The sequence below is a fragment of the Maylandia zebra genome, linkage group LG4, assembly GCF_041146795.1.
Source record: "Maylandia zebra isolate NMK-2024a linkage group LG4, Mzebra_GT3a, whole genome shotgun sequence".
NCBI lineage: Eukaryota > Metazoa > Chordata > Actinopteri > Cichliformes > Cichlidae > Maylandia > Maylandia zebra.
In genome coordinates, this window is record NC_135170.1 from 28,576,097 (window position 1) to 28,589,530 (window position 13,434).

At 42.3% G+C, this 13,434-nt stretch overlaps 2 protein-coding genes across 2 annotated transcripts in view; one reads left to right on the forward strand and one right to left on the reverse strand.

Moving 5' to 3' along the window:
* The first annotated feature begins 146 nt into the window (after positions 1–146).
* tubg1 (tubulin, gamma 1) lies at positions 147–7,565 on the forward strand. Its single transcript, XM_004552261.3, has 11 exons — positions 147–413; positions 774–886; positions 1,149–1,316; positions 1,433–1,501; positions 2,735–2,814; positions 2,904–3,030; positions 4,644–4,730; positions 5,293–5,442; positions 5,531–5,683; positions 5,774–5,935; positions 6,474–7,565. The coding sequence occupies exons 1-11, from the start codon at positions 365–367 to the stop codon at positions 6,669–6,671; spliced, it is 1,356 nt and encodes a 451-aa protein (XP_004552318.1). The 5' UTR covers positions 147–364; the 3' UTR covers positions 6,672–7,565.
* Positions 7,566–7,889: 324 nt separating this feature from the next.
* The window catches only part of plekhh3 (pleckstrin homology, MyTH4 and FERM domain containing H3), a 36,535-nt gene continuing 30,990 nt past the window's right edge, over positions 7,890–13,434 (reverse strand). Inside the window, exons 10-13 of the mRNA XM_004552262.4 lie at positions 12,807–12,927; positions 11,880–12,368; positions 11,565–11,756; positions 7,890–10,047 (exon numbers count right to left, since the gene is read on the reverse strand). Coding sequence (XP_004552319.1) covers positions 9,877–10,047; positions 11,565–11,756; positions 11,880–12,368; positions 12,807–12,927 — 973 coding nt within the window. The 3' untranslated portion in view covers positions 7,890–9,876. The remainder of the gene's footprint in view (positions 10,048–11,564; positions 11,757–11,879; positions 12,369–12,806; positions 12,928–13,434) is intronic.

The following is a 13,434-nucleotide window of genomic DNA, read 5'->3' on the forward strand; positions in this document are numbered from 1 at the left end:
TCAGAAAGAGTTGCATTGTGTAGACCAGGCAACAAAGCAAGCTGGGGTGTGCAGTAAGAGTGTCTCTGAGCCCCTTCTTGCTTGCATTGGTGATGGACAGGTTGACAGATTATGTAAGGCATATTTTACGGTTCCTTACAGCACTACACACTCCGACACGACCGGTGGCAGCACACGTTTAGAGTCGCCTTGCGACTCGCTAACCAACAGTAGAAGAAGTCTGCTTGAAGCGTCACCGCAGGACCAAGCGGGAAGGAGCGGGCAGAGGTGAAGCGGTGTGAAAGCAGTGGCTATTTTCTTCTATTATTTAGCTAGCAGGCAGACTACAAGAGCTAGCTAAATAAGGGGCGACTGAAGACGGAACATGCCGCGGGAAATCATAACGCTTCAGCTCGGACAGTGCGGAAACCAAAGTACGTGCAAAGACGTTGATAGCGTTGAAACCGCTACAGCTTTTTTTATTGTTAGCTGTGCGAGATGTCATCAGATTGCCATGTATTCTGCTGTGTAACGACAGTAGCTAACTGCTAATAATAAGTCGAGCTAACTTTAAATGTAACAGAAACAACGACCTTGTATCCTAGCTTACCAATTGACTAATAGTGTCTATAAACATAATGTTAACTTGTGCATATTGTGTGGTTACCATCAGGTGCCTTTATGATATGCATTTTATGGTAACGGGCATCCGTGCATTTAGAGTAAAGTTGTACCAGTTTGAGTAGTCAAAATGAACATGTTTTGTTTACTTGTGCCCCTTCCCTGTTACTCAGTCGGATTTGAGTTTTGGAAGCAGCTGTGTGCTGAGCATGGCATAAGTCCAGAGGGGATTGTTGAGGAGTTTGCTACAGAAGGGACCGACAGAAAGGATGTATTCTTCTATCAGGTAAGTGGAGCAGAAGTATTCTGCTTCGTAGCACATAGTCTCTTGCTATGTGTTACAATCAGCCTACATTTTCTGCACCGCAGAGTGTACAACGTCTCCAGTGTGATGATGCTTCTATGCAGCTGAAGTGCAATCATATTATTTGCGACTAGGTGGCATGCTTGTATCGTAAACTGTAAGAACCAAGCTCCTGCAGGGAGACGACAAGCTCAACACTGCAGTGTTTTCATCTAACCGCTTGTTTTTGATTAAAACCCCAAAGGCTGACGATGAGCACTACATCCCTCGTGCAGTTCTCCTCGACTTAGAGCCCCGCGTGATCCACTCCATCCTTAACTCCCCATATGCAAACCTGTACAACCCAGAGAACATCTACCTGTCTGAGCATGGTGGAGGTGCTGGGAACAACTGGGCTAGTGGCTATGCACAGGTGATCACCTGATATAACCTACTTTTTTCTTTTTGTTTTTTTTACCCTTACCCCATTAATCTCAATAAAAAATTTAATAACACATCTAAAATCTGCTCTGGATTCTCTACCTCTAGGGAAAAAAAATTCAAGAAGACATCTTCGACATTATTGACAGAGAGGCAGATGGCAGCGACAGCTTGGAGGCAAGTTTATCTTTTATCACATACTGACTATCCCAGAGGGCTGGGACGATTGAGGCTGTGGCAGTGTGGAATTTTAAAAATTGATTTAAGAGTAAATTGATATGGATGTGTGTAGAAATATTACATTTTTAAGAGCAGCTTGAAACTGTAGCCTAAACCTTATTCATGCATTAAAGTGTCAGGTATTTGTTGTTAATGTGAGGGGATTACTTTTGAACCTGTTGAAATTACAGGGATTTTCTGTCTGATATGGATATACTTACACCTTGTAGCTTGTTTTGTGTTTCTTTGTAGTTTTGTGGTCATGCTGCAGTTCCATTTGTCTCTTTGTGATCTGGTTAACTGATAATGTCTGTCATCATTTTGTGTCGCTCTGTGGTCATTTTGTGTCTCTTTGTAGTGGAGCAGTTGGTGTCTCAGTGTCTCTTTGTTGTCATTTTGCGATCATTTTGTCTTTCTTTGTGGTCACGTGGGCAGTTTTGGTGTCTCTGGGGTTGATTTGTGTTTCTTTTCAGTGACTTTTTGGAGGTGAAGCTCAGTCTAGACTGAGTAAACCCATTCGTTGTCTGAATACTGTTATGGAGTGGTGGATTTTACTCAGGCATGATTTCTCTCAGTCTTTAAGGGTTGCGTTTTGTTTTTGTTGTGGTAAAATGCATGTAGAAATGAATGACTTGATAGAAACGGCATGCTAAAATGGTGCCAGAGCCTGTCATCTTAAAACCAGCACAGCCCTAGCCATGCCTCACTATTATTCTTAGCGTCCTTTTTTTTTTTTTTTTTTTTTGGGGTGAACTTTCTTCAGCTGCCAACCTCCCATAAAATAACAGTCGCATTTCCTTTCGAAGGTCTGCAATTTCTGTAACTCATTCACATTATGACCCCACATTATTATTTAGTGTGTGCACTCGTGTGTGCATTGGATAGGAAGGTGGGCCGAGCTGCTGTGGGCATGTGTATGTTGGCAGGGTGTGGCGTGCGGTATGTCTGGTGATAATAGCCGGGCGAGTGAAGAAGGCAGGTATTACTGGGCTGTCTTGGGGGGGTGAGGGAGCCTATTTGTGAGGTGGGGCTGCGTTCCCATTTATATAACTGCAGAGGAAAAGAGGCATTTGCACACCCACAGGCACATTTAACGTTCTGCTTCAGAAGAGTTCACAGTAAGGTTCGCACATGTGTGGCGCACTCTGTAGCTTGAAATTGAAGGTATTGAGTGATCCTTTGTCTTTGCAGGGATTTGTCCTGTGTCACTCGATTGCTGGGGGGACAGGCTCGGGGCTTGGATCCTATCTCCTGGAGAGGCTCAATGACAGGTCCGCATGCACATACTCGACTTGATCCCTTGTATTTCTTTTTCTTGCAGTATAGTACGAGCAAATAATATATAATTTCTGTCCCACAGGTACCCAAAGAAGCTGGTTCAGACTTACTCAGTCTTCCCAAACCAGGATGAGATGAGTGATGTGGTTGTTCAGCCATACAACTCACTGCTGACGTTGAAGAGACTCACTCAGAATGCAGACTGCGTGGTGAGCAGCAGCATTATAAAAAGGAAAAAAAGAAAGGATACTAATTAATCCCATTGCTTTCTTGGCATCATTACACACCAATGACATAAATAATCTCACAAGATGGCATAGGGATATAGCAATCAGCATTTTTGGAAACCCTATAACCATGCCATGCAAAATAAAGTTAAAACAAACCAAATTGTTCAGCTATTCCACCCAATAAAATTTAACATGTTGAGATGAGATGTCTTAACATGTGCTTACTGGCCACTTTATTGGGTACAGCTGTTTAGTTTCCTGTTTATGCAGACATCTAAAAATCCAATCACATGGCAACAACCCAATGCATGTTGTGCATCTAGACTTGGTTAACATGACTGAGTTAGAATGGGGGAAGAAAGGTGATTTTGAATGCGGCATGGTTGTTGGTTCCAAATGGGCTGATCTGAGTATTTCAGAAACTGCTGACCTACTGGGTTTTTTCCCACACAACGATGTCTAGGGTTTACAGAGAATGGGGCCCCCCCAAAAAGAAAAGGAAAATATCCAGGGAGTGTCAGTTCTCCAAAAATGCCTTGTCAGCAGTCAGAGGAAGAAGGGCTAGGCCAAACCTGCGGCAGTTATGAGACACTATCATGTCAATATGGACCAAAATCTCTGAGGAGTGTGTCCAGCACCTTGTTGAATCTGTGTTATGAAGAACTAAGGTGGTTCTGAAGGCCAGAGGGAGTCTAACACGGTATACCTAATAAAGTGGCCAGTGAGTACTTAAAGTCTGTATACTACTGTAGCTATCTCCTTTTATAAGGAACCCATACTTCACTGAAAAGGTTTCTTTAAGGTCTGTTTTATGTTAATTTTAACTTTTCAGTGTGACATTATAACACAGATACAAAAACTGTTAAATATTTTCCCCCCAATTTGACTACTCTGTTGTAATTTGTCTTTTAAAGTGAAATTATGTGACACTTGGCTTTAAGCACTACAGCTTAATTGCTGACGGTGCCTTTGATGGATGCTTTTTATGGCATTTTGTTTATATTTTGAATTGCACAATCTTGTTTTATGATGCTACTGACAGATAGAGACTGTCTAACTCTTATCTTTTCCTTTGTTGAAGATCTACTCTTGAGGCTGCTTCACTACTTGTCTAGCAGGCTAATAAAGAAGCAAATTGGAGTGCCAGCCTTGAGCCCTAGCAAATCCTATCTAATATCGAACTTATTAAATCTAAGTCCTGAATTGGTGATTGTATTAGTCTGAGATGCTCTGACAGTCTAATGGTGTTTCCCCTTTAATACCTACTTCCTCCAGGGTCTTGCATAAGGCCCCCATGTTGATTAAATTAGCCGCAGAGCTAATAGAATCTGCCCAAGAATTGGTCCCTCTGTTGAGACTGTACAGTGTGTCTTTTATATTCAACTCCTCTAACAACAGCACACTGTATTGCTTCTTAAGAGGTTCCTTTACTGCATCATTACTGCGATATCCTCTCACCCTTTCTTTAACATTGTAGTAGTGTATTGGCTTTCACTATACTGTTTTGCTGGAGAGTTTTTCCCTCTCCCTTGTTTTTCCTCTTCATTTGTCTAATCATTGCCCTTTGTATGTGAACTGTGCTTGTGTGTCAGGTGGTTTTGGATAACACCGCTCTAAATCGGATTGCCACCGACAGGCTGCATATCCAGAACCCCTCATTCTCCCAGATCAATCAGCTGGTGAGTGAGTGATATAACACTGTGTTAGAGCCTCTGCCTCTCTTTTTGGTTGTCAGTCAGCAGGTCTTAGTTATAGGTGTAGTTTGCAGTCTTCCTTGATGTATTTGAACAAAGACAAATGTTGAGACAGACTGCGCGAGACGTGGCGCCCAATGCAGAAATTACAAGATGCACAAACTAGTTTGACAAGTTAGTTGAACTTTAAAATGGATTTCAGATTTCTTGAAAAGAACCACACTTGGCTTCACTTTCCAAACAGTTTAAAAGTGCTTGACTTGAGCTACACTTTTTTTAGGGCCAAGTGGCAAAAAAAAAGAAAAGCTTAGGGTTTGATTTACATTTGGGTGCGTGGTTGTTGTTTGTTTGTTTTTTTTATAATATATTTTTATTATTTTGTGGGAAGATGAAAAATTTGTGTTTTCACTAGAGCTGATCAATAATTTTAGTTGTTCTATCAATAAAGTATCTGTCTTTTAAACACAGCTATTGAGCATATAGTGCACAAATAACATTTCAAAGGAGCTTAATTTGTCAATGTCTGCTTTAACATTCATACATGCAGGTTTCCACCATTATGTCTGCAAGCACAACCACTCTGCGCTACCCAGGCTATATGAACAATGACCTTATTGGCCTGATCGCATCTCTCATCCCCACACCCCGTCTCCACTTCCTTATGACTGGATACACACCTCTCACTACTGACCAGTCGGTGAGTTGCGTCCCTTGTGATGCGTGTGAAATTAGAAAATAATCCCGATGGTGTTGCGTTTGAAATCAATCACCCTGCTGTGTCTCAGGTTGCTAGTGTGAGGAAAACCACAGTGCTGGACGTGATGAGGAGACTCCTACAACCCAAGAATGTGATGGTGTCCACAGGAAGAGAGAGGCAGCCTAGCCACTGCTACATCGCCATCCTCAACATCATCCAGGGGGAGGTTGACCCAACACAGGTACAATTGTACATCTGTTGTCTGAGGTGTTGAACTGATCCAACATAATTATGTTAGGACTATATTTAAACATATGTGAACTGACTCTAGGTACATAAAAGCCTCCAAAGGATCCGGGAACGTAAACTTGCCAGCTTTATTCCCTGGGGTCCCGCCAGCATCCAGGTGGCTCTGTCCAGAAAGTCCCCGTACCTGCCCTCAGCTCACCGAGTCAGCGGCCTGATGATGGCCAACCACACAAGTATCTCCTCTGTAAGTGCATATTGGAAAGTTATGTTCAGTTCCAGTGTGTAGCTATGTAGTGGAGACCTTAATCTGTCCTTGTTCATAGTTGAGGATATGCAGTGAGCTGCCCAAGCAGCATTTCATGGGGGATTCCAGGAAAAATTAGGTTTTGGATTATCATGCTGCCAAACAAGACATTTCCTCAAAACTAAGTAATCTTTTTACTGGTTTAAAACGAGTTGTAAAACTAAAAGAAGCTATAGCCATGTCATTTCATTATATTACTCAATCTAAGGTGATTTAGAAAGCCTTTACTGGTGGTTATATTGCTGTGCTTTGTTTTCTCATGAATGTAGGTTCCAAAATTAAAGCAAGGGGAAATTAGTGTTACACAGAAGTTTCAGTCATGCAATAGACTTCATTTCTTTCCCGTAACACCAAGGCAAAGAAACAAAACAGAAAGTGTGATTGTTCTAAAAAAAAATCTGAAAAAGAACCTTTTGGTTCTTTTCTCACTTTGGGATGTTAGCGTTGATGTCACTTTTTCTTTTTTGCTGTCCCGCAGTTGTTTGAGCGGACATGCAGGCAGTACGACAAACTGCGTAAGCGCGAGGCCTTCCTGGAGCAGTTCCGCAAAGAGGACATATTCAAGGACAACTTTGATGAGCTGGACAACTCGAGGGAAGTTGTCCAACAGCTGGTAGACGAGTACAGCGCAGCAACAAGGCCTGACTATATTTCCTGGGGCACGCAAGAACAGTGAACAGACTTTGTCTTTTATACTTAATTCTCGCTTCTGGACAAAAATAGTTTTCTTTCACACAGATATCACAGAATAGTTATTTGGCTATAACTGCTTTTCTGGATAAAAACGATATTTATTGGCTTGCTTTAACATGTAATAACATAGTGTTTGTGTCTCCAAATTAGAGACTTTCATGACTATTAACCAGAAAAAGTAAATGCATCACATCCTGCAGATTCTGAACCCCCAGTTTATATGAAGTGTTCTCAACCTTAACAGCTCTGTGAAATAAAAGAGCACTAATTATAGAAAATCCTGTACAAAGCATCAACAGCTGTTGTCTCCAAAACATCTGTAAATATACCCGTTTCTGTATTTTTATTGTTAATCTCTTGCAGCAATGTTATTTACAGTTATCCTCAGTCTAAATCAACATTTTGCCTTGTTTTGGTCTATTTTTATACAAAGTACTGTACTTTAGTTTTTGTGCACTTGGTAGGCAGAGAGGTGTCCTTGCATATAGATGGAACTGACAGAAAGCAGTAGCATGCTGGTTAATGTGGTGCGCTGTACCATCTGTATGCTGCTGATACACATTGCTCATTTGTTATCACAGTACATGACCAACAAGAATGTCAAGTTGAAGTTGGATTGGAGCCATAAATGGTGTTGAAATACCTGCCATAAAAACAGCATTGACATTTTAACAGCATTTGTCCTCTAAAGAAAATGAGTTTGTGCAGCTGAACACAGTACAAGGATATATCTAATTTAAACACTTCATCTCTATGCCTGTAAATATTCTTGATTCACTGGCTTCCCCTGTGTTGTCTAAAAGTGAATATACTGCTACATTTCGCTTGCCTGTTGGACCTGTTTTAAACTGAATAAAAACATTTTCTATTATTTTAATTCTTACCTGAAATGTCTCAGATGTTATCTGAAGACACACCTGGTCGGTTGTATGAGAATGGAATAGAGCTGTGCTCCTGATGTTTGTTCATTCGACTAATTAAACGGCGCATAACCACAGGGCAACAAAGACAGTTGGCATTACTTGTTCAACCAGCTATTCTTATAAACCAGTAAAAAGCGTTGGCACTAACAGCACAACTGAGTTACCTCAAAACTACAGGAAGACAATAGTCCTAATGCTTCACAAGTCTGGGCACCACATACGTACATTTCTCAAAATAAAAAAGGATAGATGAGGCTGAAAAACAGCACCAAAGACAATATGGTAAAAATTTTATTAATTACATACAGTATTTATAGTTTTTTTTATTGCACTCTCAAGTTAGTTTCAAAACAAACAATAGTGCAATTAACTATACACAAATAGAAAGGTACCATGCAACATACAAACAAGCGTAATACAAAGAAAAAACGTGTAGTTTGATTTTTCTTCTTTCCTTTTCATACAGCTTGGAGCTGCCTGCAGCTGCAGTAGAAAAAGCAAAGACCTGCTTCTGAGCAGGATACAGGGCAGACTGCAATGACTTGTCAAGGCCTTCCATGGTGAGAAAAAAAAATGAAAATTAGGCTGGTTATATTGCATGGGGCAGTGTAGCAGACAGTACTGGACTATTATCTTTACAAAGCATCTACTGTCTTAAATTCCTACATTGTAAATACTACACTAAGAAGACGTGTACAGCAGGAAAATGTTAATACAAGTGGAAAGAGTTGCATATAAATTAGGGAATCTGTCCGCATTTGGTTAATTTCTTCTTGTAAAAGCTTATTAAAATACGCACATCTTTGGTCCGTGCTCAAACCCACGACTTGGTGAAACTTTGGCTTCAGAATAACCAGTGAACACAAAGGAGGAGCTACACAAGATTTACACATAAGAGCTGCTTTAGGGAGCATCTACAGCTCTGATCAGTTAAAGCAAACTTCAAATGAATATATGTATGGGTCTGAAATTAAGACATAAAAGGAGCGTTGAAACAAAATAATACTAAGACAGCATCTGTGGCCTGATTAGAAAAGTGTTTCTTTAAAGTAGGGGCACTGTTCGATGATCCACATTGCCGACTGGGGCTGAGATTTTTATATTTATATATGTATAACATAAAAGCACCTTTTTTTTCAGCAGACTACAGCTGCATTAGGATATTTGTCAACATAAGCAAAATTACCTAATCAGTCAAGTGTTAACCAAATTTCAGTTCAAGGATTAAAGTCAAGACAAGCAGCACAACGAAGGACGAATCAGAGCATTTGGTAGAGACACTGAAGAAAGGACTCCAAAATCCTTTGGTTTCTGTGAAAGAAGAAACAGTTAATCCGGATCCTGAATGCGTCATGAAGAAAATGACACGGCTTTTCTGATTTCTCGATCAAATAGCGCACATAGGTAAGGGGTTTTGTAGCAGTGGCGGCCGACATGACTCAACTATAGAGTTCAACATCTGTTTCCAGTTCCAAGTTCACATGGCTCACTGCATCAACAGTTCTAGGTAATGCAAGCTCAGCCGGGACCTTGTGAAAACTGAACGTCTCTGATGAACATTTCAGCATAAAGGGATGTGAGAGTGAGCGGGTTTCTATGTGTGTGGCAGAGACGGAGAGCAGCAAAGACAGGGGAGATGTCTGTGTCACTGAGTATTCTCAGCACTATGCCAGCAGTGCGTGAGGGATCGCTGCCTTCTACAAAAGGCAGCGCACATATGGCACTCTTCATGAAAGAAAGAGGACAAAGTAGTGTCTTTATTCTAAGCCATACCTTTATGAGGTGGGTACCACAGCTTATTGTTGCCGTAAGTCTCAGCTCTCAGCTGCTGTGTTTCCCCAACTACTCACATTGTCTTGAAGGCTGGTGTGAAGGAGGAGTGGGAGATACTGCCATTTAGGGTAACCTAGTAGATTGCGTGACAGGACTGGGTGGGGGGAGGGTGTTTGACACCTCATCAGCAGCCGTATTGGTTTCTGTGGGTTTCTGGCTTCACTTGCAAAACAGAATCCCTTGCCTTCTCATCCTCTCCCCAACCCCCCTCTCTCCTACATTGGCCAGCTCCTTCAGCTGGAAAGCTCAGCGAGGGTTTATTTTCAAAGATGGGGAATGAAAACAGCTCTCTCTTTGTTTTGGCTGCTGCGCCATTCCCAGCGGAGGAGGCACAGTGTCTTGAGGACTGGGCCTGGGACTGGGCCTCACAGGGGACCACACGGAGGAGTTGGCTGAGGGGTTGGGGAGTGAGTGTCCGGGTATGGGTCCCTCTCAAACAGGGTGCGAGGGCAGCTCTAGGAGTGTGGGTGTCGGCGCTGATCGGAGGTGACGGAAGCCCACCTCTGTGCTGTCTGCTATGGTGATGTCTGCATCTTCCCCTTTTCCTCGTTGGCGATGGATGGCACTGAAATAAGCATTCATCAGCTGCATGATCTCAGTCAGCTGTGATGGAGAGAGGGAGAGAGAGAGAGGTCAAATTGGTGGCAGTCTCAGTGTCTGTCTGGCACTGTCACAGGAGGGCGGGTAAAGATGATGTCATTCAGCTGCCAGAAAAACTAGATCCTCCAGAAGTAAAGCGTGATGTTTGGCAGATTTAAGGGGACATACACATCTCTTAACTGTGTCTGGGTAGTTCTTCACTTTGACATACACCACACTGTTCAGCAGCTGTTGCAGAAAAATTAAGGGAGGGTACTATGGAGGAGTTCATTTCTTCATGTGTCTCTCCATTACACAGACCTCAGAGGACATAACCACCAAACCACCAGAAGCAACAATTACCCTTACTCTAGTCCTACTGATTCTTGGCTAAACATAGTCTGTGCATAAGACAAGTCCCTGAGTTTCAACCTGCTTTTCAACTTCAACTATAACCCTGGAATCAGCTGCTAATCTTACACTCAACTCCAGGCCTAATCATAATCACCCCCTGCAAATCTGGTCTTTCCTTTTTTCCCCTCTGCCCATCGGCTGAAAACCTTCCACTTTTATGTCAAAAGGATACGACGGCTTTAAGTTCATAAAGTAGAAGTCTTTCTGAACCTTACTTCAATTTGCCTGTGTGTCCAATAAATAAATAAATAAAGTCACTTTTGTGCCTCAAGAGAGATCACAGAGAGCTTTTGTGTTGTGTGTGGGAAGATGCAAGCAAAGCGGCCCAATGAAAGGCATGATTTGTTCTTGATTTGGGGGGGGAGAAGAAAAAGGCACATCTATGTTTCTGAGAAATGTTTTGCCTAATATTTTAATCTAACCACTGCAATAAAACTTACCCCCATGCTATTAAATGCCAGGAAGTGAGACTTTTGGTGGTTACCATCTGTTGGGGAATATGGGCAGGTTGTGTGCTCTCTATTTAGACCAAATTAATGAAGGTTTTTAAAGTGGGTCAAAGAGGCGGAGGGAAGGGGGTATCATGGGCAGACACTGTGTGTCTTTCTCTTACTCTGCAGAAAACTGCACAGTGATAAGGCCCCTTGGCTCTGCACTATACATAAACTGAATCCGGCCTACAGCTGACACACATTATGTTTAAGGTCAGAGCAGAACCAGCTTCAATTAATATTTTCCTTCCAGTCACCTTCAGCCTCACCCTGTATGTGTCATCCTGGGAGGTGAGCCATTATACTAGGGTGACACATACTCTCAGAGATGCTAACCCTGTGGACTAACAGTTGGTTTTACAGGGCAAAGTCAGAACTAGCTCAGTTTAGGACATTGTAATGCTTTTTAATATTTTACTTTGAAAGTTTATTTGCTGCTACACAGCTCATGTTTCAATAAGTCATCCAAAGGTGTGGCTCTAATTTCATACTTCATAACTCTTTCTTCACAGACCAAGATCCAGAAAAGCTAAAATAAAACCTTTTACTATCTAAATAAATCACAAAAATGACAAATTTTAAACTAAGAATGACATTTCCCCCCTTAAACTAAACAATTCTGCACTCTGTTTATACCTTGGTGGTTTCAAAGAGCAGATCCCGGTCCCCAGCTGTAATCTTGAAGGTGTTGCTGTCAGATACACCATAAGAACAGATCTGGCCATAAGGAAAGGACTCCAGAGCCTCTGATTCTCCCTGCTTATACAAGGATACAGATGTAGCAGCTACACCCAGCCATAACTTCTGGGAAAAACTCCCCGTTGAACTCTGCAGGCAGAAAGAGGCGTGCAAATGTCAAGAGACTGCAGGATCCAAGTGGCTCTTGAGCTTTGAGGAAAAAAAACGTTTAAGAGTGATACTAAAACTAAAGCATAAGCACACAATACTCACAATATAAAAGTCCACTTCATAAAGAGTGCATCCAAAGCCGGACCACTGGCGTGCAATTGTGAGGTAGGCGGCCATACTGTCCCTGCGGCTGTAGCCGGCCAAACCTTTCCAACGCTCCAAGATGGACGTCATGACAGCCGCTGCCTCCTCCTTCAGGCGGGTCCGCAGACGCATGTCCTGCTCAACTTTTTGCTTGTGTACTGCTGTAGCTGTGTGGCTCCACAGAGTCCCTGCGAGGAGTCCTGTGTGGAAGCGCTGCGTCGTGGGACAGCCCTGAGCAGCTACCTGACAAGGAGGCACATCTTGCGGTGCAGAAATTGACATGAGAACCCGAGTTTCAAGCATATGACCTGGAAAAAGCTCATCCAGAGGCGGGCAGGGGGCATGTGTGCTGAAGTCACCCATTAGGCTCTGAAGCCTCAGGGCAGCTAATGCCTGCAGGTCCTCTTCACAGGCTGGTAGCTGACCACGCACGACCATCTCATGGCACTGCAGCACAAAGGTCAAAACCAGGACAGAGAGAAAGAGAACCAAACACAAAGAAGGTAAAGGTCGTCAGTAATAACTTCAAGTCCCCTCATCCATCCTTTCTACCCCACCTTGTTTTATTTCATCCCGTAACTCTTTTATAGAATTCCCCAGGAAAAAATTATAATGAAGCCAATGCTGGCTGCCTTTTGCCCCCTCTGCACTCCAGCCAGTGCTCTTAGTCATGTTTTTTATGCAGTCCATTTTATAACACTCACAGCCAGTGGGAAATTACAGACTGTGATTGCAGATTGTTTAGTAAAAGCATACACGATTCAACAACAACACAAGTGATGAATCACTGAATGACAATAAATCAGATGCCATCATCAACACCATCACTGGTCACTCACAACAAAGAAATAGTGAAAAGAGAAGGCTCATGTTCCACTCCATTACCTGCTCAAAGAGGAATAAATACTCTATGCTGTCCACTGATATGCTGTCTGCATCCAACAGGCAGTAGAGCTTGAAACACAGTTTCCACTGGGATTTAGACTCTGACTCTTTAGTAGAGAAGCTGCATAAGAGAGGGACAGAAAGTTAAATCTGGGTCAAGAAAAAAAGATACACTAAAGACACATATGACAAACAAAGAATCTTAAGCCTTCTGTTAATATGTTACAAGCTATTGCTTCCCTGCTGTGTAATGCCGTTGTGTAGTAACCCGACAGTTTCATGTTTACCCTGTCACTCAACATTGAGAGGACAGACACACCCATGCCTGTTTAAAAAGAAAAGAAAAATAAAGCATAGCGCCCTTTTTTCCAATTGGCTCATTGTTTTCGTTTTGAGACTATTGCCTTGTACAATTAAATGACATCATCTTTACCTTGACTAGCACCTGGCTGGCACTGCTGACAGACATAGAGACAAATCTAGTTTCCCAGCATAGTGTCATGTTTGACCAACAAGAACAGACAAGGTCACCAGATATCAAGGACACTGGTTAACATTCAGCATAGCACTTGGACTAGGGGGGAGATAAATAAACAGTGTGCTGCTCTGTCCATACTCATCTATAGAG

Coding starts and splice junctions, on each gene's coding strand:
- tubg1 (XM_004552261.3), top strand. CDS start 365: ATGCCGCGGGAAATCATAACGCTTCAGCTCGGACAGTGCGGAAACCAA. Junction 887..1,148: donor AGGATGTATTCTTCTATCAG/GTAAGTGGAGCA, acceptor AAAACCCCAAAG/GCTGACGATGAGCACTACAT. Junction 1,502..2,734: donor ATGGCAGCGACAGCTTGGAG/GCAAGTTTATCT, acceptor TTGTCTTTGCAG/GGATTTGTCCTGTGTCACTC.